This window comes from Poromitra crassiceps (genome assembly GCF_964638095.1).
Source record: "Poromitra crassiceps genome assembly, chromosome: 1".
Classification (NCBI taxonomy): Eukaryota; Metazoa; Chordata; class Actinopteri; order Beryciformes; family Melamphaidae; genus Poromitra; species Poromitra crassiceps.
The window spans coordinates 37,694,338-37,720,365 of NC_139623.1; the positions used below are offsets into that span (position 1 = coordinate 37,694,338).

At 42.5% G+C, this 26,028-nt stretch overlaps 1 protein-coding gene across 1 annotated transcript in view; it reads right to left on the reverse strand.

The window, feature by feature from the left end:
* LOC310784274 (P2R1A-PPP2R2A-interacting phosphatase regulator 1) overlaps positions 1-25,373 on the reverse strand; it is a 73,549-nt gene extending 48,176 nt beyond the window's left edge. Inside the window, exons 1-6 of the mRNA XM_083645291.1 lie at positions 24,527-25,373; positions 9,841-9,925; positions 8,740-8,796; positions 5,014-5,060; positions 3,802-3,859; positions 627-691 (exon numbers count right to left, since the gene is read on the reverse strand). Of these exons, the coding sequence (XP_083501417.1) occupies positions 627-691; positions 3,802-3,859; positions 5,014-5,060; positions 8,740-8,796; positions 9,841-9,925; positions 24,527-24,621 (407 nt within the window). The 5' untranslated portion in view covers positions 24,622-25,373. The remainder of the gene's footprint in view (positions 1-626; positions 692-3,801; positions 3,860-5,013; positions 5,061-8,739; positions 8,797-9,840; positions 9,926-24,526) is intronic.
* Positions 25,374-26,028: the final 655 nt, after the last annotated feature.

The window sequence follows — 26,028 nt, forward strand, 5'->3', positions numbered from 1 at the left end:
TATAAATTAAATCATTTGTGTTTTTTATTGGGGATTTTTGTACCGCTATTTTACATTGAAGTAAACGGCGAGTGGCACTAGTGTACAGGAATAGATCGTATTTACCCACAATGCCTTGCGTTGCTCGCCCAGACGTGACGTAGTTGCCCCAGCTCTATTGAAGGCATTAGCGAGGCTCAGCCTCTTATCCTTTTTTGACAACAGCGCTGCAGCCATGATGTAGGTATACGCCTTGGGTTCTTATTAAGCCTTGGGTTCTTATTAATATGATCTTTGGCGCAAATCCACCGTCAGATGACGTCTCCTGCCCTGGAAGACTTCTGCATTCATTATGGAGAGAGCTGCTTTTTTCTTTTCTTTTTTATCAAGCAGCAGCCGTTTTTCCAGAATTCTGGGGGTTTCAACCCCTTTAATTATACTCATTCATTGTCAGTGGTGCCCCCTAGAAACACAAAGTCAATGTTACAGTGTGACTAACAAACTAACAAACAAACGATCCATAGAGTGATTGCCCATAGGACCTGAGGAAGTGAATTGTCCATTCATTTCCCAATAGACATTTCGTACAATGCCTATAGAAATTGTTTTACTTGGTCAATCCAAGTGAAAAGGGTGTGTGTGTGTACCTGAACCTCCGTGTGGGGCTGGGGGAGGAGTTGGGCGTGACGCTGCTATCCTGTGATTGGAACCACTGCAGAGGAGAAACACACTCATTATAATCTATACCATCTGCTGACTCAGTATTTACCTAATCTTCTATCCAAATGTTAAAGTCAAGCTATACCCAAAAATGTATATATTTTTTTCATTTTAGTTCCAATACCTGGGTATTCAGTGCACCTATTTATTAATGTAGGCAAAGAATAAATACAACAAACAAAAAACAAAAATCAAATTTCTTTAGTTTTTCACACTTTTTCACATCAAAAGTTCATTTTTCAAGATTTTATTCATAACAGTATAATCTGCTGACGTCACATAGTACTATAACATTTCTACCCCATTTCAACTAATCCTATCACGACCGATCACGACACGGCAGCTGTCAATCAATCTTTATTTCAGGAGAATTTTCTCCTCCAAATGAAGGAGAAAATGGCGCCTAGTGTCTGTAATCTGACAGAATTTCTAGCCCATAAACTAACTACTAACTTGGCCAATTGTATGTAACATACAAAATAAAGCAAACGGTAATGTCTAAGAATGCAAAGAAATGTAACTGGCTCGTTAAACTTGCATTCCAGGATAACGTTAACGTAAGGGGTTGCCCCTCGGAGATTCCAGACCGGCAGGCAGCGCTCATGCATCGGATTGTCCGCTCCGCTCCCCACAGAAATAGCTGGCTGCCTGGTACTCTGCGGATCCCACTTGCGTAGCACCACAACACGCTGAATCCCACTCAATTTGGGGGCGGAACACACCAGGATTGGCCAAAGCCAAATCCAGTTCCCAAAATTGTCAAATCAAATCATCAGCATGCTACTATGGCCCGCCTTTCAACCCGTCATCTCAGACAAGTTTTGTTTTTCAGTCTGAAACGTGACTCAGAAACGTGGTTAACAGACGACAAGACAGACACACGCTTCTCCATAACACACGCCTGATAAAACTCATTCAAACTTCATGGCCATAAGACTATTGTTTGCCTGAACGAAGCACTAACCAGCCAACCATCGGAGTTACTGAGGTAGGCTAACAGCTGCTAAGCTAACATCAGATCACCTTCCTTATTCATGGTCCGTCCGTTTATCTCTCCTCACAAAAAGTGTTCCAGGCAGCGCTTTCCCCATGCCAAAACGCTAACGTTATGTGTGTGAACAGCCCTACACATTAGATTACCCCTGCTCTGTCATTACCATAATGAGTCAACTGCCAAACTTTGACCCCCCCCGTTACTCGTTCATAATAGAAGGAGAGTACTCGAATATTTAAATGACTTAAAATGCCCCATCCCTAATATTTATCTGATTTTGAGAATATGGACGGTGCATTTGAATCTGAGGAGCAGGGAGAACGGGAGCTTCTGTGACGGATGGTAACACTTTATAATAACGTTCAGTCGTAAGTCATTTAAAGCTGAGACAAAAGCAATTTGAATTGGGAGATAAACCCGAGGGACTCCTGGCGCGTCAGCTTAAGGGCGTGCAGGCCTCTAGGTCAATCGTCTCCATAAAATCAAAGAGGGGCACCCTGTTGACCGACCCCAAGGAGATAAATTATCGTTTTAGGGAGTTTTATAGTGAACTTTACTCATCTACAGTAAGTGCGACGCCACTCAATCTGACTTAAACAACTTCCTCTATCTGTGTCAAAACCTTCCTATCTTCCTTACATCGGCTTTTTTCAAAGAACTGGACTCCATAATTCTGTCCTACATCTGGAATTACAAGAACCATAGAATTTCGAAAATTAATTTGCAAAAACCCAAGTCTGAAGGGGGGCTGGCCTTACCAGTGTTTAGGCATTACTATTGGGCTGCCAATGTTAGGGCTCTAATGTTTTGGCAGCGGGCGACTTCCTGGCGGCTTAGCTCTTTGGGGCCCCCTGTGGCTGAAAATGGAAGCCGGCTCTATTGCTAACTCCTCGGTGCCAGCCATGTTGTTTTCTAGGCTAGAGAGGCCCGGAACTCTACAAAATTTAAGTTTTTTTATGAAAAACTCCCGTCAGAATTCTAAATCAAGTTAGGAGTGTTTTGAGTCTACCAGACGTTTCTGTCCACACACCAATTAGTCTTGATCACTCTTTTCTACCTTCCATGCCTGGAGTGAGAACGGGCTGGTCTCCATCAGAGATCTGTATATTGATGGTCATTTTGCATCCTTTGACGCACTGGCTCAGATAGCTGCAAATCTATATAAATGTAGCGCACTTTTCAGTACAGAGCAAACGCAGCAGAGAGCCACCAGAGACACTCCCACGGAGGTGGGGTTTGCAGTTGAGGGGGGGGGGGGGGGGGGGGGGCATGCAGGGCAGCATACAACACCGACCCAGACAGACCCAGACAGCAGGACAGGATTGGCAAACGCAAGCTAGAATATCTGATGCCCACCAGCAGTAAATCAAGACCAGCAAGAAGCTGCAACCAGCAGCGCACGCAGGGGCCAGCGCTGCTGGTTGCAGCTAAAAAATATTATTTTGCCAAACAAAATTCCTTTGTTTTCACTGTTTTATTGAAGGAAATTATTTTTGAGGTGTGACTACATCAGAAAATATTAGCTTCAGAGTCAGTCATGTGCTTCAAATGCTTCATTTCACAAAAGGCTAATTATCTCAGCTTCTAATTTGAAACGTCTCTTTTTGCTGAAATCAACCTATCTTCTCCGGCTCATAACTAAAGAACAGAAAATGATATCAATAAACTTTTTTTTGCTGATGATAGAAGAGAGTCTCATCGTTCTTTGGGCATGTTCAGTGTTTACATAGTAATATCACACAATATTCTGTGGGCCTCGAGAAATCACTGAAAACGCTCTGAAACTCTGGCACTGGGAGCATCCGTTTTCCAAAAGTGGCTGGCGCTCAATGAGTTAATGGACATGATCTGTGTTGTATGGAGATCTGTGTTGTATGGATGGAGAGGCTCAGGTTCCTGAGAACCGATTCACTCGGAAAATTAATTGAAAATAAAATATATAAAAAAAAATGGTTTCTGTAAATGTATTCTTCATTTAAAGGCAGTGAGCAGATTGGCTGGGCAGTGAAGCCTCACAGTGATTGGCTGAACCATTGGCATCTTATACAAACGTCTTAAATCAGCGTTGTCAAGGAAACCACAGAAAGTTGGTGTGATGTCACACTCACCACTGCTGTGTGGTCATGCCACTGACTGACTGGAGGCACTGGGATCAGACTGGAAGAACTGAGAGAGAGAGAGAGAGAGAGACACACATACACAGGAGAGACAAGTATTTTCAAACTGTAAATATATTTCTTTAATAAATTCTCTATATATGACAAATGAAATTATGTAGTTTTATGTGACTGTATAAGACAAATAAAAGATCATATTGGAATATTAATTCCCTCCTGGCTGTAAGATGGGTTGAGTTTCCATTGAAGACAAAGCATGTACACGATATATATATATATATATATATATATATATATACCGTATATATATATCCGCCTGATCATACGTGAAATGGCACATATATATATATACTGTATATATATATATATGTGTGCCGTTTTACGTACGATCAGGCTGAAACTTTCAGGGGGTGTAAAGAGCACCCGTGCGGAGACCTGACGGAGCCGGATTTTTTAATTAGACGATTGCTCTAAGTACATAATGATGTGATGTCATCAGTGATGATGTCATCAGTGATGTAATCCTTCCTGACTGAGCAAACTGGGTGTGTGTAACTCCCGGGGGGGGGGGGGGGTCCAACTCCCATGGGTCCACTTGTATGAATTTGGCAATGTGTAGTCTGTTTGTCTGTCTGTTTCAAGAATTTTGTCCAGCCACAGTTATGCCGTTTGACGTGTGATCGGGCGGAAACTTTCAGGAAGTGTAAAGAGCACCCGTGCGGGTGACCTGACGGAGGCAGATTTTTTAATTAGGGCAGATGAATTGCATTAACTGCCCTAAGGCTGAGGCTATAGTTCAGTGATGATGTCATCAGGGAGAGAGAGGAGATGGAGAGATACTGAGGGAGAGCAGAGGGGGAGAGAGAGAAGGAGACATTGTGCACGCGCCAATAGGGCAGGCAACTCCACGCAGCAGCCGAGCTGCAGGCAAAGCCACAGGCCAGCTCGGCGAGCTGCAGGGCAAGCCTAGGAATCTAGCACGAGATGCCTAGTATATATATATATATATATATACAGTATATATATATATATAATATATTATATATATATATATATATATATATATATATAATGTATAAAGTATCAATAAAAATCTGTATCATATCAGAAAATGTGTTGTTGGAGATTGGGGAGATTACTTTAAACTACTAGGATTGTGTGAGTTTTGTCTAGGCTACATGTGAACCCGGTGCAGGTCAGTACCTGAGTCTCTGTAGACTCCCTCTGAGTGTTGTCTCCATATTCTCCTCCTGTCACACACACACACACACACACACACACACACACACACACACACACACACACACACACACACACACACACACACACACACACACACACACACACACACACACACACACACACACACACACACACACACACACACACACACACACAATGAAGATATTCTCGTGTTGGTCTACACACATGGAACCGGCCATTAGAGATGGGATATCGTCAGAGTTGGGGTCCGTTACTCAAAAAATAATGTATTACACATTACACATTACTTTAAAAAAAAGTAATGCCTTACTTTACTTGATTACTCCCTGGAGAGACTAATTCGTTACACTACTCGTTACATTACTTTTGCGTTACTCCGTAACATCACCTGAGATGCATTGTCACATAATTTGACAGTTAACAATACAACATTAAACCTTACATATGCCCATATATTAGCACAAATCTCTATCGTAATAAGGTAGGTTGCAAAACTTTTCCTGTCTGATGGTGGCTGTCCATTCCCTGCCATCTGTATTTTGCTCAATATGTTTCTGAAAAATGGCGATTTCATTCTACTGTTGAAACTGGCAACATGTCCTCTACCATGTACGAGGCAACAAGCCTATCCATCTCTGATTTTGATGTTACCTGGTGAAAAGCAAGCTTTTGCTGCTTGCTTGGGGTCGAGGCGGGCGACTCAGCTTGGCTCTACGGGTCTCTCGCAACCAGCTTTGTGTTAGCATGTTGCCTCTGCAGATGCTTTGACAGGTTTGATGTCATGTTCGCAGCGGTAGATGGCTGCTTCTGTCCAGGGCAACGTTTGCAGTGTCACATTCTTGTCCTTCTGCGCAACAAATTCGAAGTAATGTGCGTATCTCCACCCCTCCAAAGTTGTTGTAGAGGACGGCGAGGCAGGTGCGTTTTTTGGCAATGTTTGTCAATTGTTTGTTTGTCAATGTGTTTTGGAGGTTAAAATGACTTCTTGTTCTATATGCATGATGTTAGTTATCTGCAAAGTTATGTGTTGACTAATAGTGCTGTTCTGCATGCTAATACAACGTTGAAATGTTGGCACCATGGGTGATTCTGGTGTGCAGTTAAGTGACCCAGTCCGATGGGGCACAGGATCTGCTATTAAAATGGAGATCTTTTCTCACTATACATATCTTGCTAGTACGCAAGTAATAAGTAATGAGTTAAGTGTTTGATTAGTAACTAATGTGATTACTGAACTTAGGGACAGTAGTGCCTTACACCAGTGGTCCCCAACGACTGGGCCGCGGACCGGTACCGGGCCGCAACGCATTTGGTACCGGGCCGCGATTTTTTTTTTTTTTTTAATAAACATAGGCTATAATATTATGGGCTGTGTGTGGTAGTTGAAACATAGTTTCAAGTTGACGTTTATTTATGTTTTGTTTAGAGATGCACCGATTGCCATTTTCTTGGCCGATTCCGATTTCCGATTATTGAATAGTCTGACTTGCCGATACCGATTTTGGCCGATTCCGATTTAATAATAATTACAACGGTAACAACGTTAACAATAATTGTTTGTTGGTTATTTTTTTGACGTTATTTTTTTTTTTTTACTTTGCTTTAATAGAAAATTAACATTCATGTCACATTTCTTATCATTTGCATGAGGTAGGACGATCTCACTCAAAAACATCTCAAAATAAAAGTGTTCCAGGTTACTGGAAAGAGCTTTTCTTTTTTGTGTAAATACAATGAATATAAAACAACCAGCTATCATCACTTTTCCAAAAGAAAAAAGGTGCAACAGAACAGGGGCTCCAGATGGAAAGTAGCCTATGGCTAAATCTGTTACAAAGCATCTCTTCCCCTATGGGGTTTAATGTTTTTTTTGTATATGTCCCTGCCAAATAAACTAATAAAATAAAATAAATAAACGTCAAAATGTTATCCATGGACAAGGAGTTTATAGCCTATAGGTCTGGAGCCCAGAGACCTTCGAAGCCATGCCCACTCTACAGTTGTGGATTTGGCTGTTATTGAGTAGATGAGGAAATGAGTTTGTGTTGACTCACAGAGTCAGTTTTTTTTAAATCCGCCATTCGGAAAAAAAATCATCTCGCACAGAAAACCTTGCACACTGGTCCGATGCGTTTTATTATTATGTTCGTCGTTCAATTCGCAATACGAAACAAATAGTCCTCTCCTGTATCCACGTTACAACGTGACTGACAGATAGCAGCAGGCAGCGGTGATGTGGACTGCAGCTGGTCGGGGAAGAGGGGCCGGTGACTGCGGTGAGGTGAAGCGAGCCGCTCAGACTGGAGTGGAGTGGACTCCAACCTACCCTGCCCCTCCGCAGCTTATTTTCGACTTGCATGTGTGACAAACTGCAAGCTTTGTATCGTCTTCACTGACGGTGAACAATTTCCACACCGACGAAGACATGCTGTGGCATGTGTGTAGTGGCTGCTTTTGTTTTGGCTGCAACTCATCCGTCTCGGTCTCTCTGCTTTCGGGTGCGCGCACGTCACGTGAAAATCGGCTCACAGAATCGGCTATTTAGAGTGACCGGCGCAGATCACCGGTCGAGGCCGATCACGTGGAAATCGGCCATTTCCGGTCACGTGCCGATCGATCGGTGCATCCCTAGTTTTGTTTGTAGTTAAAACAAAAACCTAAATACTGTATAGGCTACATACAGTCCAACACAAAAGACTGTTATTTAACCTTTGTCGCCACCTGGTGAGTAAATATATATGTAACTAAAACCATTAAAATTGACAACCGGTCCGCAACTTTTTTTTTTCATGTATCTACCGGTCCTTGGCACAAAAAAGGTTGGGAACCCCTGCCTTACACTACTCGTTACCGACAAAAGAAATGATTACAGTAACGCGTTACGCCCAACACTGGATAACGTTACCGGGTGTCGATACCGACGTAATTCACATCGGATATAGGACTGACGTTGCAGATCCATTTTCCGATCCATATTCCATTCATAGCTTGAATGGACCATAAACCCACCATAACATGAAACAGTGCTAGTAAGTTGTAGTAGTAGTACTGTAGTAGTAACCTTGCAAACAAGCTGGATTATCTTGCAAGATCTAATTCTTGGATGTGCGGTTTGGTTTGTGAAAACAATACTGCCCCTATCTGGCAGTGTCAGGTTACTGTAGTAGTGAGCTAGTAACGTTAGCAGTTTGCTAACTCAACATGTCCTTCTTTTTGGAGATATTTTAGTCTTATTAATAGTTGGAGGGTTTCCCACTTCACCAAATGTGGTCAGGAGGGTTTAATTGTTGGTTTGTTGAAATGTTATTTTAATCATTTTAAGTGGATCAATTGTTTTGGAAATATCTAATGACCTTTATTAATAGTTGAATTTAATCTTGTGGAATATAATGAAGCAGGTACCTATGCTCTGCTATGAGATAATTGATGACCAAACCAAATACTAACAGTAGGAGCCAGCTTCTATGTAAAAGTGGAGGCTGCAGCTCCTTGGGAGAGTTGCCAAGAGCTCTGGTATCGGAATCAGTATCGGTATCGGCAGATATCCAAATTCGGGTATCGGAATCAGTATCAGCAGATATCCAAATTCAGTTGTCACCGGAAACGGAACTGGGGGGGGGGGCACCTTATGCCTAAGCACCTTATGCCAATAAAGCCCTTTTTGAATTTGAATTGAGAGCTGCGATTGGTCATTTTGTTCCTCACCTGTCTCTTGTGGTCGTGTCGCTCACCGCTCAGAGAGAAGGGAGACAGAGGGAGGACCTGCTGAGAATAATCACAATCTCACATCAACCTCAGAACCCAAAGACTTCCTTATATGTCCCGTGTCCTCTTCCGTAGTCTCCAGGAAGGAAATTGCCAGATCAACTTTTCTGGAATCTCAACTTCTGGAACTGAGACTTGAGCTGTTAAAGTGGTATGTGGCTCTCCCCTTTATATGTATTTTACAGAATATTTATGCTCCAGATGCATTTATATCACTATGTATTTAAACTGAATAAACTCTTCATCAACAAACAAAACATTTTCAAGAGTGCGTAAAAACTATTTGCAGTATTTAGCATTTTCATTGGATTCATTCTTTCCCACTTTGAAGAAATCATAAAAACACACACACTGACACTAGAGCCATATGAAATCAGTTTTATTTTTTCAAAAATTCCATTTTATTTTCCCCCAAATTCTTTTATTTTTATTTTTCTGAATTCTGTGTTTTGCTTTTTATGCTAATTTTACCATCAGGAATAGTGTCTAATACGTGGAAATGAATAAATGTCCACAATTTAATAAGTATAACAGTCAATTTAATGTTGTAACACAACAGTGCACTATTTTTAACAAGTGCTTCAAGTCAGATATACAGTAGATGACTGTACAAAACATTCTATTCAAATTATTTCAATTTGTTGTTTGTAAAGTGCTTATAAGCTTCTCATTGTGTGCTTCAAGTAAAGAAACAGACAGTCAGACAATCTTCTGCTGTGTACTGTCATTTACATGTATTCTACAGTCCAGCACTAGGGACACTATCGTAAATTAGTCACTGTTGAGATGCTGTGAATGAACGTGACTGACAGTAGAAGAGTTAAGATGGCTGCTGAATGTTACGTTGCTGCTGATATACCGTAACTTGTAAACTTGTTACAGCTTAGCCTGTTGAATTGTTGAATTTCAGCCCAACTATGGCAAATTCTGCAGTATTCCACATTTTACAATTGATTAAATTTCTATTGGTCAATTCCGCAATTCCGTCCGCGATTTCCGCATCGGGGAAATCATATGGCTCTAACTGACACACACACTGACCCGGGACGGGCAGCTGGGGTTGATGGACACGCTGCTACGTCTGTAGCGAGCCGAGCTCACAGGACTGAACACCGTCATCCCATCACTGAAAGAGAGAGAGAGAGAGAGACTGTCTGAGAGAGAGACTGTCATTCCATCACAGAGAGAGACACCGTCATCCCATCACTGAGAGAGAGAGAGACTGTCAGAGAGAGAGACTGTCATTCCATCACAGAGAGAGAGAGAGAGAGAGAGAGAGAGAGAGAGAGACTGTCAGAGAGAGACACAGTCATCCCATCACTGAGAGAGAGAGAGAGACTGTCAGAGAGAGAGACACCATCAAATACGCAAGATGAGGAGCTTGTACCTAAAAGGGGGCTACTTCGGGCGCATGGATGTGGTTTGGATTTAAAAAGACCGACATGGAGCAGAAAACCGTACTTTGTAAAGTATGCCGCAGCCCGGTCACAACAACGGACTCAAACACCACTAACCTATTTTACCACCTGCGCAAGAATCACGATAAAGATTACGGAGAGAGCAAACGTCTGAAAGCCGCAAGAGCACAGTCGAGTTGCGTTGTTAGCGTTAGTGCTCAAAAGAAAGAAAATAAGGACCAGACGTTACAAGAGGCGTTTGCCCGTGGCACACCATACAGCAGGGCTATTCAACTAAATTGTTCAGGGGGCCACATTGTCAGAAACCTAAGGGGCCGGGGGCCGGACCGTTCCCCGAGCCATTATATGTACACTTGACACAATACGCCACCACATTTTCGCAGCCGCGCTGGAACTATTATTAAGCAGGGGGTGCTGTAAGGAATGGAATCTCGAAAATTTTATGTTTTTTGGACTTTTATCCATATTTACAAGAATATTTCATTTTAAATTAACATTAGGATTATACTGTTGTGATGTCATTCATTATTCAGTATCTTCTCCTTTTCTATTATTAGTATTAGTATTAAATACTGAGTATCTCATGAAAAACTATTTATATTGCATCTTTTGTGTTTAGCTGCGTCTCACAGCATTGTAACATTGTAGTGCAGCAAGAAAGGAAAACTACTGTAAACATTTGAACCATATTTCTTGTTTAGAACCTATAGCTAGCAACATCACACATCTCCTGAAACACCATTTATAATGCATCTTTCTTGATTAGCTACATCACATCGCCATCTCCTGAAAAACATTAATATTGCATCTTTCTTGTGGCTACATCACAGCATCTACTGAAAAACATTTATAGTGGATCTGACTTGTTTAGTTCACTTTAGATTCACATCACATCTGAAAAACAACCAGTCGAGTGTAATAAGTAAATGAGGTTTAATTGTAAAAAAAAGAAATCTTAAAAATAATTTTTATTTTTTATTTTTTTGGGGGGGAACTCATTCGCGGGCCGGTCGGACTTGGGGCCACCAGTTGAATAGCCCTGCCATACAGCAAAGACTCCCGAAGATCCAAGCAGATCACTACTGCCATTGCAAAGCACATCTGCAAAGATATGGCTTCAATTTACACCAGGGATGTCAGAGATACGGCCCGCGGGCCGGATCCGGCCCGCGGGAAGGTTTCATCCGGCCCGCGAGATGTTTTGGAATATTAAAAAAAAAAAAAAAAAAAATTTTTTTTATTATTATTATTATTAAATTCGCACCCCATTATCATGAACTACGTGTGGCTAATAAGCAAGCTAAGAGTTCATTCATAAGTTAATTAACCTGCACTACAAGGAAGTATGTCAGTAGGTCATCAGGTGTAAACAAAGCCGCCATGATGCCACGCTGGAATTGAATCGCGCATTCGGCTACCTACCAAAAAACAAAGGAATCAACAAGATGCTGTCGAAAAAGAGAAAGGTTGACACGGAATGCAGGCAGTTTCAAGCAGGCCCAGTTCTACGGGGGTGCAAAAGCATGCATTGCACCCTTATTTTAATTGTCTGCATGCTGAGTTTTTTTTTATAAATGCTACAGCTGCACACTTACTGTTTAAACTTGAATTATAGTTGTTGTTTTTCTTTGTTCTTTGATGTGATTTTATGGCTTTTTGGCACCTATATGTAACCTTTTAAGGTTGAGATAATTGTATTATCATTATATGGTCCAAATATTTGAGTAAAGCACTTGAAACACTTGAAATATTCTTGCTTGGGTGGTATCATTCTACTTGAAATGATGGTCAAATGCATTATTTTTAGTAAAATAACGTAAAATTTTTCGGGCCCGGCCTTTGGCCGGGCATCTGCACCCCTTCCTATCTAGGATGCACCCCTAGTCATCTTGTTCTGGAACCGGCCCTGGTTTCAAGAGAAATGGAAAGAGCAGTATTTATTTTGTGAAGTAAATGGGTAAATGAGTTGAATTGATTTTAGTAAAAAAAAAAAAATCCGGCCCCCATGAGGTCTCAGTTGAACAAATCCGGCCCTCGACCTAATATGAGTCCGACACCCCTGATTTACACTGTAGAGAAACGGGGGTTTCGTGAGTTGGTGCAAACACTCGATCCAAAATACACAATGCCAAGCCGAAAACACTTCGGCCGAGTCGTCTTGCCTGGCTTATATGACGAGTGCCGGGCCAAAGGGGAGGATGAAATACATCAGGTGATGTACTATGCTACAACAGATATGTGGTCGAGCCGAACGACACATCCATATATGAGCCTGACGATCCACTTCATCGACCAGGAGTGGAACCTCCGCAGTCGGTGCTTACAGACAGGCTATTTCCCAGATGACCACACGGGAGAAATGCTGGCCAGAGGTCTCAGGGAAGCTCTCGAGTTGTGGGGACTGCATGAGGTTCGCCTGGTCTGTGTCACCACCGATAACGCCAGTAACAACATCCTTGCCCTTCAGCTGAATGACTGGACACGCCTACAGTGCTTTGGCCACCGTCTTCATCTAGCCATTGGTGAGTGGTCTAACTCTAAACCGATGTCAAATAAATAAATATATATGTATTTTAATATTTATATATATTTATTCATTTATTTATTTCAGTACAGTAATACCTTAATGTAGTCTATGGAAACATTATAGTTAGTATAGTAACAGCCATGCTAACAACAGCCATGAATGGCGAAATACTCCTCCAATTGAGTTTCATTCTGAGCATTTAAAAGCTAGAAATAAGAATATTCCACCTGCCTTTTTATCATGATTTTTCCCATCCCCTATAGAGTGTGCACCTCTATACAAAATGCAATTTTCCCCATGATATACAGTATGTATTATATATATTTATAAAACGGCTCTCTCAAATCAAGCAATCTGATTGGTTCACAGCCATTGTATAAATCCAGTAACCCACTCCAATAACCCATGGCCATGGGTTATTGAGTTGCCATGGCAACTCTCTTACTAAAAGGCTTTGGTTACCTCAAATGACAATGTAGAAAAAACAAATGGCGGAGACAGCTGTCAGATCCTTGTGAATCGATCTTTGCTTATAACTTTACTAATACTTCGCAGAGAATTATGTTTTGTACAAGAATAGACGCGGGCTAATGTCTTCTTTGCAAAAAAAAGGCTGTTAACCCCGCATTTAACCCCGTAACGTTAGTTGGTGTCGGGCTTTGCAGAAAAGCTCTCAGCTTCTCAGCAAGCGCTGAGAATGCAGCGCTGCGCTCGAGCTGCGTGTCGGGCTTTCCAGAAAGCTCTCAGCTTCTCAGCAAGCGCCAGGATTGGCCAATGTCAACTTCAGTCTCCAGAACGATCCAATCAAATCACCCGCACGTTCTTGCGGTCCCGCCTTACAGTAGTGTTTCAACTGACTCTGCCAGAATGACATGCCAGTCGGACTTATAGTATTATTATTATTATTATGTTATCATACTTGGAAAACGTTTTATAAAAGCAATATAGCACTCGAGCAGCGTGTGTTGTGGCATAGATCCCGCTGCTCAGCAGTTATCCCACTCGGCCTGCGGCCTCGTGGGATAACAACTGATCAGCGGGATCTATTTTCCACAACACACTGGCTCTCATGCTATATTGCTTAAATATATATATATACTTTTTACCTGTCCTGTACAGTGTAAAATATAAATGTATAGATTAGACGTTACATTTCCCTCTCGTTTATTTACACAGGGAAAAGTGTGAAACTACAGCAAGTGGAACGAGCAGTCGGCATGGCTGCCTTCTCCAATTCATGGCTCAAGCAGAACAAACACCACCCTTGCCCCCTCATCAGCTGATCATAGAAACCCCTACCAGGTGGGGCTCGATGCAAGAGATGGTCGAAAGGGTCATCGAGCAGGAGAAAGCCATCTCTCACAGGTCGTCCGTGCTGACAAGAAAACACGTCATCTGGTCCTAACTTGGCAGGACATGGACGTTCTGGAGTCCATGAACAAGGCACTGAGTCCTCTCAAGGAGTTTACGGATGCCTTGTCTGGGGAGCTCTACCCAAGTGTTTCCTACCTGAAACCCGTCCTCCATCTGTTCAACAACCAGATACTCAAGCATCAGGATGAGGACACTCCGCTCACCACGACCATCAAAGAGGGCATACTAACCTACCTAAATGAGAAGTATGATGACTAGGGGTGTGCCGATTAATCGTTTTTTAGATGCATCGCGATGAGTCACGTGACGATTAAAATCGATTCACAATGTTCGATTATCGATTTGCAAAAAATTGCAATTTTTTTTTTTTTTGCAATTTTTTTTTTTGCTTTATTTGCAAAAAATACAGTATTTCGCCCGGAAAGCAGTTCCTTAACTGTAAAACAAGACCAAAACCGAAGTACTGGAAACTGGAATCACTGAAGAAAGTAACATGTAACATGTGATGCGTGGACTTCAGTCGCAACTGAAGATAGGTACATTTGTTTGTTTACTTTAATTAATGGATACTGACAAATATTAACCTGACGCTGCCAGATCGATGAGTTTGCTTCAAATATCTGTTTCACAAACAACATCCATCTGGATTCGGCCAAGCTACATTGCTGAAGAGGGCGGTCACTTTTTTCAAGCTACTAGGCAGGTGATTGGATGGACCGTCTGTCTGTCACCGTCTGGGCTTGCCAGCGCCAACCAATCAGATCGACTTCCCTTCATGACGTAGCAGCGCCTGATCAGCTAGGACTACAATTGCTAATAGTTAGCATGGAGGTCGCAGATTTTTTGCTGTTTTTGTAAGGTGAATATTGGGTGCAACCATTGACTATTCAATTTGCCAAAAGAAAGAAGAATTACTGCAGATGTCTGACTGAGGATGAAGTGCAGGTAGGCCATTTTGCACGTTAAATGTAACTGATTGGATTAACTGATGTTACGCTAACGATAGCAACATTTGGAGGTTGGGGTGCTACGTCTGATGATTGATGATTAATGTTAACGTTAACAGCGATTCATTCATAACACATATCGTTGTTCGTTTCTTCAGGGAACTGATGACACGATATGACACCGAGTGGCACGCACCCTGGACGGCTAACGTCATGGAGACGCAACGCTCTCTAGCCTTTATGATCATGGCAACAACCAAATGCTTTGATACAATATAATGATTTAACGCTACTATTTAACTGGTGAATTTTAGCATATGTGTCAGTGGAATGGTAGATATTTACGCATGACTGGAGAATGTTATTTGCTTACTTTTGTAATAATAAACTAAACGGAGAAATGACGGCCGTGTGTGGTGTTGTTGTTACATAATCTGCTGGTCTTGAGGCACGATTGGGTCAAATGATAAGACGATGTAAATGCATAAAGATGTTGTCAGATGAATCTGCGAAAGGGAGCTGCCTGGAGCCCAGAGGACGTCAACAGAGAAGAGGAAAAACACCCTGGTTACACCATGCAGCATGTATTTGGATATAATCTCTAACTTTAAGAATGGTTCCTTGTTGATATACCGTATTCCTAGTATTGGCTCCCATGACGTTTGTTTACCCCCTATCTAAAGTACAAGTGCAAAATCTTAAGCTACCGGTATGTTCTATCGATAAACCAATTTCTCGAATAACAGCTCCAAAATATCAGACATATAGGACTACTATATGCTAGAGCTATATTCACACTTCACAGTATAATTTATGCAAGCGGGGGAAAATATCAGATAAACTGATTGTTGTATTGTATCCTGAGATCTTTAATCTCGCCTGTATAACATAATATGTCACTCGGACACCAACGTGAGTTAACGTGGTTTATTAAACAGCAGCCAACATTCCAATCATAGCAGAATACACTTCAGCTAGCAGTAAAGGGACAATACATCACACTGATCTTTGCAGTTCTGTGTTGATTAGCTAATAATTCAGTGGCATTTTGATTAACGTTATGATTTATTTCGATTTGGAACAAAAATGATGGTTTAACAGATTGCATGTTTACTGGGCTGTGGTGAGAGTGAGAAGGGCTTTGTGTTTGTGTGACTTGCGTGAATGGCTAGCCGTTAGCCATTACAGCCTTACAGCTAATAAGTTATCCCAGCCTAGCGGTCTGAAGGCTATCTCCCCAAATTCTACAACAATGTCTTGTTTACTAACGTTCATAGTTGATAACATTACAGCAATACAGTTACGGTTTCGTACTCACTGTAAGATCAAGTGTTTAACGTTTATGTTAGCTTATTGTTTTGAATAGAATGTTTGACTAGCACACTGGAGCTAGCCTCGGTAGCCGCCGCCATGTTGAATAGTGAAAGAACTACAAACGCAGAGGCGCCTCTCGGTGGCGTCACACCCGGTCTCGCCTAAAGCCCGCCCCTAGCTCACGCTGATTGGTGCGCCTGTGTGGCGGCCGGTTTGAATGCATCTCTGAGGCCAGGGCCAGACTGAGGTGGATTGTGAATTTGTGGAACAATGCCGCCCCCGTCTGGTGGAGTCAGGCTAGACAAATATACCTTGCTTAAAAAAAATCCTGTTTGGTGAAAAAGATGCATCGAAAATCGTGATTAATCGTAATAATCGTAATAATCGTTTAATAATCGAATCGTAGCACCCTTAATCGTAATCGAATCGAATCGTGAGGTGCCTAAGGTGGCACACCCCTAATGATGACCAGGCAACCGAGGAGCTGCTCGACATGGCTTCTCTTGTTGACCCTCGGTTCAAAACCACATACATCAAAGAAGAGAGGATCGACTACATGAAGACGAGAGCTGCTGCAGAGATGCAGAGGCTGGTGGCTGAACAAGCAGAGGCACCCCCCCCTGCCAACAGCCACAGCTGCCAGAGATGAGGATGAGCCAGAGGAGGTGGTCCCTGCTAAGAAGAAAAAGAAGAGTTTGAGCAGCTACTTTAAACAAGCAGAGAAGCCAAGCCAAGTGGTCCCTCGGTCAAGCAGAGAGTCCATTGAAAAGGAGCTCAACCTCTACCTCCAACTGGATGCTGGTCCAGACTAGTGCTGCACGATTTGGGGGAAAGGTGCGATTAGCGATTATGGTGGACAATATTGCGATTTGCGATTGTGATTGCGATATAATAAACAAATGGTATCTAGGGATGTGCGGGCATGAGTTTTTGACGGTATGATAACCTTGGACAAAAATACCACGGTTTCACATACCACAGACTAAAATACATGAAATATGTTACAATTTAAAATATATTAAAACTAAAAAAATAAAACAATTTGAAATAAAATTATCTTTACAAAAAAATAAAATATTTTGAGACATTTGCCTGTCCCAAACATGTAAAAAAGAAACGCCAGACAAATAGAAACTGCACTGTGTTACAGCACATAGAAGATGGCTCAGCAAAGTTGCAAAGTTAGTTACGGTACATGTCTGTCCAGTAATACTAATGATACACCCCGTTTATTTATTTTGTAGCGACAGATGGCCTTAAACGCCACACTCACGTGACGCTTCTTGAAAGAGAGAGGTGAGGTAACGTGCATCTGCAGACTTTTAACGAGGGACCATGAAGGCATCATGTGACAGGCTAGTTAGCTAGCCTGGAGGTGATGCTGCCAGTGTTTTGCTGCCATCAACCTTGTTAATCTCGTTATATTCTTCATCACAGCTGGTCATCCCCACTGTGCACTTAATCGCGCACTAGTTCTGCATAAGCACCTGCAGCTCTCTCCTTATTTTACTGACGTTCTCACTAATCACACGGCTGTTTACATGCGTTTCTGAACGAACGGCTAGCTAGTTATTAGCATAGCTTGCTGTTAGCGATCATGGATGTTCTCTCTCGCCCTCTCGGTAGATAATATGTAACCTTGCTGCGCATAACATTACTTATTTGCGGGAGTCCATGGGAGAAGTCTCCCGCTAGTATTGATGCCCAGTGTGATGGCAGAGAAACGTGTGTTTGCTGCGTCGCGTGTAACGTTAGTTTAGAGGAGGCTCACACACACACACACACACTCAAAAAGACGTGAAAAAAATAAAATAATCGCACACTTTTGCGGTTATGTAATCGCACGTGCTGACATCGCGATTGCGATTGCGATTCGATTAATCGTGCAGCACTAGTCCAGACACAGACCCACTGGAATGGTGGAGGCAGCATGAGGCACATTTCCCCCTAGTGGCCAAGCTAGCAAGGAAATACTTGTGCATCCCTGCCACAAGCTCCCCATCAGAGCATGCATTCAGTGCAAGTGGGGAACATTGTTACATGTCAGAGGTCAGCACTTAAACCAGCAAGAGTTGACCAGCTTGTATTCCTGGCACTCAACCTGTAGAAGCCTGAGCTTCAGCAACACAAGGCAAAAAAATGTAAACGTTGCTGAATGCTGCCAAATGTCTTTTTTTGAATCTTTGGATGTTTTCATATCCATGCTACTTGAAGGACTTTTGTTATACTTATAGTATAGTGTAGGGCAGAGGTTCTCAAATGTTTTTCAGCCAAGGACCCCTTACAAGATAGAAAATATACCGGGGACCCCCTCATTCTGATTTGTGATTTTGGGCTAAGCTTAATTGTTTCCACAGTAACGTGCTTGACTTTTAATTTGATAGGTTTGTTATTAGAATGTAATCCATGAACCATTTTAGATTTAAAGCATAAACTATTTTCGTTGAACTATGAAGATTTTGCAAAAAAAAAAAATTTTTTTTTTTTTTATTACATTACATTTACATTACGTCATTTAGCAGACACTTTTGTTTTATCCAAAGCGACTTACAATATCACAATTTGTCAACAGTACAGAAAACCACTATGCAACACAATCAATGACAGCCAAGATATTTTGATAGACTAGCACCATGTAGGAAGTAGTTTGAGAAGGAATAAGTAACATGTAGCATTTTATTAAAAAAAAAAAAAAAAATTTAACTTGAAAACTTTTCGCGGACCCCCTGGCAAAGTGCCGCGGACCCCCATTTGAGAACCACTGTAGGGATGTCACGATACTAGAATTTCTACTTCGATACCGATACCCAGGAAAATATCGATAAGCGATACCATTTTCGATACCACAGGAAGGGGGGATGATGACACATCAAGAGGCATGAAAATAAAATTAGACAGATGGACGGACAGACGCACACTTCTCCATAATCTAGGCCTGATAAAACTTTGAACTTGGACAGCAGATTACCACTCTAGCCACCAGAACACATTTAGCTTGTTGAAGCAACAGATACCCAATGATAGGAGGGAAAAATCTGTGATTTTTCATTAAAGGAAAGCACTGATAGTATCAAAACTGTTGCAAATGAGTATTGTATCCATTTACATTTTTTAGTATTGATACTTTCGATACTATCGATACCTGTTGCAAATGAGTATTGTATCCGATTCAAATTTTCCTATCGATACTTTTCGATACTATCGATACTTTTGACAACCCTAGTATAGTGTATACTATATTGTGATCCTCATCCTTCAGCTACATTTTAAACTTTGAAGGGATCCATCCATGTTTACATTTGGTATTTTATAGAGCAATAATTTTTTTTATGGGCTAGGCCTGTATTTATTTTCGTTTGCTCTGCTGCTACCATTCAAAAACTTGAGTGTTTTTTTTACTTGTTCTATTTTGCATGTATATCGTGAGCCTGATTTGGCTGCTGCACTTTAAACTAGGGGTGCTCCAAAAAATCGATTCTGAAATGATCGCGATTCTTAATGCCACGATTCCTGGATCGATTCCAAACTCCCAAGAATCGATTCTTCTTTGTATTGTAAAAAAAAAAAAAAAAAAAAAAATTGTGCACCTGAAGGCAACATGCAAGATACTGGCTGAATAAGTGTCCAAATGTTCATGTCATTTGTGTACTGTACTGCCACGGTGCCACCACCTCTTGCACTTAAGAACTCTGGTTAATGTATTCCCCCCAAAATCTATAAATCCTTCTCAAAGTCTACAGATCCCCCCCAGCCTATAAATCCATTTTAGCTGAAGAACATAAGGGTTCCCCCCTTATGTTTCCCCCCTAGTTTGCAAAGTTAATTTAGGCCCTGACTGTAATACTTCAGAAGTTGAATTTGAAGTTCAGCATTAGTACATTTGTCATTTTTTGTCTTAGATTTACCTTTGTGTGTTATTGCAATATAAAACGACAAAATTGAGAATCGATTCTACATTCTGGAATCGAGAATCGTTGGAATCGAGAATCGTTGGAATCGAGAATCGATTCTGGAATCGGATCGTGACCCCAAGAATCGGAATCGGATCGGATCGTGGCTTAGCCGGATCGGAGCACCCCTACTTTAAACTAGAAGTTTTACATTTGTATTTCAAACTGAGTGTTTTAGTTTACTTATATTGTAAGTGTTACTGTTTTCTATGCAGGCTACCTCTAGACAAAAAATAATATTTGGAAGTGAAGTAATGCATGCATGATACTGAGAAGTCAGAGTGATGTTGTTACCCAATACCCAGTAGGCTACTGGCTACATGTTCGATCAGAATCAGAAGTTGTCGACATGACTGAGAAATGTTGAGCATTTAAAAGTCTGAAAATTTGCACAAAGGTTCTAAATAAAAGAAAAATAATCAAATATGAGACAAAGTAGCTTTATTTGTTGAGTATATGATTTCAAAATGCATTTCCATGAGGTAATTTTATATAAACCATTGAATTTACTGAAAATGTGCTGTATCGTGATATATATTGTAATCGGGATATAAAATGAGCTATATCGGGATATGGGATTTTGGTCATATCGCCCAGCCCTATGTGAGAGCAGCACTTATAGGATGCTAGCTGCCGTTAGCGTTACCTCTATCATCTATTACCGTTCCTGTTGTGTTAGGATGGTGGCCTGCGTTATACATGGCTGTAGTAATGACAGCAATAAAGCCCCCGTGGTTTGTTTCTATGCTATCTCTACCGTCCGCAGACGTGAAGGGAGCGAGACTGAGGGTAGTCAGCACAGGAGAGATGTGTGGATATGGCCCGTTCCTTTAAAACTGGCAGCAAAGGATAGTTAGGAGAGACAGGTGAAACTTTCTGCCAGCTCCTCACAGCAAAGTGAGGAGCCTATCCGCTGTTAGGGGTATTAGGCCAGTCCCCTTTTGTTTGTCTCTGTTTTGTTTGTGTATTTGTCCTGCATCGTTTGTTTGTACAAACGTTTGTTATCCACAAACGCTACGGATTAGCCTCCTGAAAAGCTGTATAAAGATCGGCGCGGCCTGGGGTCCTTCAGGCTAGAGCGAGGTGCTCGCCGCAGGCGAATGACGTGCAGCGCACAGGCCCCCTTGAGGTCCTGAGGCATCCGCTTTGTCTATGGTACGGCATAGTAGGATTGCCTTTTGGGAGGGTCTGGTGAGACGAAGGAGGAGCGCGGCCGGGAGAAACCCACAGAGCCTTAGCCCTCCATGCACCGAAGGGTCTTTCAATGCTGCGGTGTAGCACTAGCTCTATTGCAGCGGATTGGGCATGATCAACCCTTCCGCGGGCAACGCTGCAGACAGAGTAGGAAGGCTGATCCGTGAGCGGCTCCTTCTGGGACGAGGGTCGGGGTCTTAATCGGCCTCGGCTGGGTCTACTGGGCGAGGGTGTATGATGTTGGACAGACCCGAAACACCTTACGACCCCAGTTAACATCACTGATGACGCGTCCCAGCGCATGCTGAAGCATTGTATCTTGAACCGTATGAGTATGGCTCCCATGGCCAGTGACACTTAGGAATAGTCTAGGTGACAACCAGGTGACAACCAAGTATAGATTGGTGACAAGCTGGAGAGACAGTTGACTGCCGGAGAGACGGCACCCGGTACGGGATGGGTTAGCACCCCAGCCTGGCTCTCTCGTGAGGGAGAAATCCACAAACGTTACGGATTAGCCTCCTGAAAAGCTGTATAAAGATCGGCGCGGCCTGGGGTCCTTCAGGCTAGAGCGAGGTGCAGGCCCCCTTGAGGTCCTGAGGCATCTGCTTTGTCTATGGTACGGCATAGTAGGATTGCCTTTTTGGGAGGGTCTGGTGAGACAAAGGAGGAGCGCGGCCGGGAGAAACCCACAGAGCCTGCGGTGTAGCACTAGCTCTATTGCAGCGGATTGGGCATGATCAACCCTTCCGCGGGCAACGCTGCAGACAGAGAAGGAAGGCTGATCCGTGAGCGGCTGCTTCTGGGACGAGGGTCGGGGTCTTAATCGGCCTCGGCTGGGTCTACTGGGCGAGGGTGTATGATGTTGGACAGACCCGAAACACCTTACGACCCCAGTTAACATCACTGATGACGCGTCCCAGCGCATGCTGAAGCATTGTATCTTGAACCGTACAGGATACTTGCATAGGATACTTGCAATGTATGTTTTTTGTGGGTCTCCACCAAAAGCTCTGTAAGCTTCCTCGGGGGCCCCTTTTTGCACACTTTATTTGGCTACACTTATGATGTACTGTATCACCCTGTCAAGTGTGTAAAATAAAATAATCTGAAACTGAATCTGAAGTCTGTTCACCTCGTTTTTTCTTTTGTTTATTACAGGCATTAACGGCAGCATACAAACAACAACCCTGCAGTTTTGATCAGGGCCTGAAATTCACTTTGCAAAATAGGGGGGAATTCCCCCCCTTATGTTCTTAAGATAGGGGGGATTTAGATTTTGGGGGGATTTATAGACTTTTGGGGGTATTTATTTGGTCACCGGCTAAAGATTTTAGTCGTTTGAAGCCAGATTTATAGGAATTGCCGCTACTTATGTTTTACGTATTTTTGAGTGTATTGCTGCTACTTATGTTCTACGTATTGCTGCTACTTATGTTTTACGTTTTATGTATTTCTGTGTTTTATGCAGTGTTGGGCAAGTTACTCTGGAAAAGTAATTAGTTACTGTTACTGATTACTCCTTAAAAAAGTAATAAAAGTTACTTTACTGATTACTTTTTCAAAAAGTAACTAGGTACGTTACTAGTTACTTTACTAGTTACTTTTATTTTTACCCCAAATACCGTCTAGCATGTCATTGTATTAATTATTTTCGCTTTGGTATTATATATTATAGGCTATGTTAAACGAAAAGCCAAAGGCATTTTACTTTGAAATTCGGTTAGAAAGAACAGGAAGTGGTGTGTTAAGACTGGCTAGCTTCACACGAAATGAAATCAGACAGTCACACACAGATAACGTGAGTGAAAGATGCTGTTACTGTCGGAAACTCGGAGTGGTAATACAACAGCCTCAATGCAAACGTTTCAAGCTTTGTTGCTGAAAGAAAAGTGATGATCTGTCAACATTCCCTGGGCCGGCCCGTCTGACTACGGTGAGAAAGTAACAAAGTGTAGCCTACAACACTGATTTACCCAAAGTGTATCTGTTAATCCAGTGAACACACCCAAGTCTACCTCACCCAGCGTCGCCTTCAATTTAGCCTCCATCCCCGCATATTCTCTCTCGAGGTAGCCAGGTTTCTCTTGCTCTCTCCTTCTTCTGACTCGGTTTGTTTTGAAAGCCAGCGTGCACGCTCTGACGCTGTATCGCGCACACACACTACCTATATGTGTGCGCCTGAGTCCGTGAGGATAAAATGTTTTCTTTTACATAGAAAACACTGCATTCTGGCAGGCAATGATGTAACGCAGTAACGCATGCGTTACTTGGATTAGTAACTGTAATTAATTACTGTTTTGGAAATTGTAACGCCTTATATTACTTAGTTACTAAAAAAGTAACTAATTACAGTAACAACACTGCTTTTATGTCTTTTGGGGACAACGGATGGAAATTAGCCTTGTGCTAAATCCGGCAATTTTTACACTCTTATTATGTTCCAGGTGATTGTATCTGCTTCATGGTTTTTGTGTTCATTGATTTTGCACTGTCCCGTCCAAATAAACAAATAAATAAATAATGAATATCTAATTTTAAATTAACATTAGACGGTTGTGATGTCATTATTCAGTCTTAACCATCAATCAATATTTGGTCATTTTCTCACTCCATGTCACCCACCACCTGCTCTTCCTGCAGGGCTTGAAATTAACTTTTTTGATCACCAGACAATATTTCTGCTAGATTGCCAATTAGAATTTCCACTAGCCAAAATGTTTTTCTTGAAATAAACCAGAATGAGTGCCACTGGGTTAATTTAAGCAAGTATCAGTAAAAATGAGTTATAGCATAATGAATCTATTTAAAAAAAAAAAGCATTATTTCACTGATTGTGTGATTTCACATTGTGTACAAATAAGATTTTTTTATGTAAATTGGTAGGAGGGGAGTACTTCAAGTGTGATTACGAATGCAGCATAAAGTCATATGGCTATGTATGCACTATGCAGTGTGCTTTCAGTCCATGTTTCAGACGAACAGACTTCGGCCCACACTGACCTGACACTGGTGATCATGGGGGCGCTGTTCGACCTGCGCAGAGCACCGCCTCCTCCAGCTGCGCCTGCGCACTGGTCCACTTCCATCCGCTCCATCCCGAGGCTCTCTGCCCGGCCTGCGAGCTCCTCTGCGGCGTCGGGCTTCACTCGAGCCCGGGGAGGAAGCCCGACCCGCAGGCCTCACAGCACCGAGCCCGGCCCGGAGGGAGGGAGTCCCTGGACTGTCACACCATGCTGCGGGTCCACTCTGACATATGCACCGCTGCTGTCTCTGTCTGGAAGCCTAATGTCCAATGTTACGGGTAAAAAAAAGGCGACTCCAAGTCCAAAAACACTCCAAAGTTGTCTTTCCTACACCACAGCTGTCTGGATCTCACAGGTCTCGAAAAAAATACTACCCGTCTAACTTTGGAGCGTGATTAACCTCCGTCCCGACAAGCTAGCCCGGGCATGTTTGGTACCAGTGGACGCCTTGGGTCCTCTAGTTTCACAGGCTGCAAGAAACTTCACTCTGCCTTTAACACTGAGCCCGCTGCAGCCTCTGACACAGACACTGTCGCGCTAAACACTGTAGCAAGTTTCCCTGCAGCTGGCTGTTGGTGCTCTGTCTGTTATGCTCCCATGGCCAAAATAACTGCTAATTTATTCCTACATTGTGCAGCAAAGGCAGAGCGTGTGTGTACATGCAAATATCAACATGCTTACAGGTCAGGATCGATACACTCTGCTATCGATTCGTGCTAGGTTAGCATTTCGACAAGGCAGCATAAATCGACAGAGCAGCGGCTGTGAAGTGACGTGACTTCAGGCTAGCTGTTAGCCGCTGAGCTAAGCTAACTTTACAGTAAAAAATCTCCAGACAGCCAGCGGCTCTTCGTCCCAAGCAGCCTGGACAGGTCGCACGCTGCGCAGCCTCTCGGTCCCCAGGCAAGCAGCAGAGAAGAGCAGAGCTCCACACGGTCACAGGAGAGAGAAGTTTGAAAGATTTTCACAACACAGAAAACCACCACAAACAGATAATCCATCAGCTGTGGAAATAGTGCCACTGTCTGGTCAGATGAAGAACTGTTTTAGGAGGGGGAATGATGTTTTTCTTTTTTTTATGGGGGGGCTGCAGCCATAGCCTATAGCTGTTTATGGTGCTGCATCTCTTTACATCTCTGTACGTTCTCTCTATGACACATGAAACATTTAGATCTAGTTGCCTGGAGAAAGCCTGGAGATTAGGAAAAAAAGCTCTTCAACAAGATCAACTGTAAATTTGTAGCAGATTTCAAATGTTTCAAATGTGTGTGTGTGTGTGTGTGTGTGTGTGTGTGTGTGTGTGTGTGTGTGTGTGTGTGTGTGTGTGTGTGTGTGTGTGTGTGTGTGTGTGTGTGCGTGCGTGCGTGTGTGCGTGTGTGTGTGTGTGTGTGTGCGTGTGTGTGCATACTGGACTCAGAGACTACATACACTATGTAGGCTACCATGTTTACACACAGCTTGAATTTTCGATTTAAATGA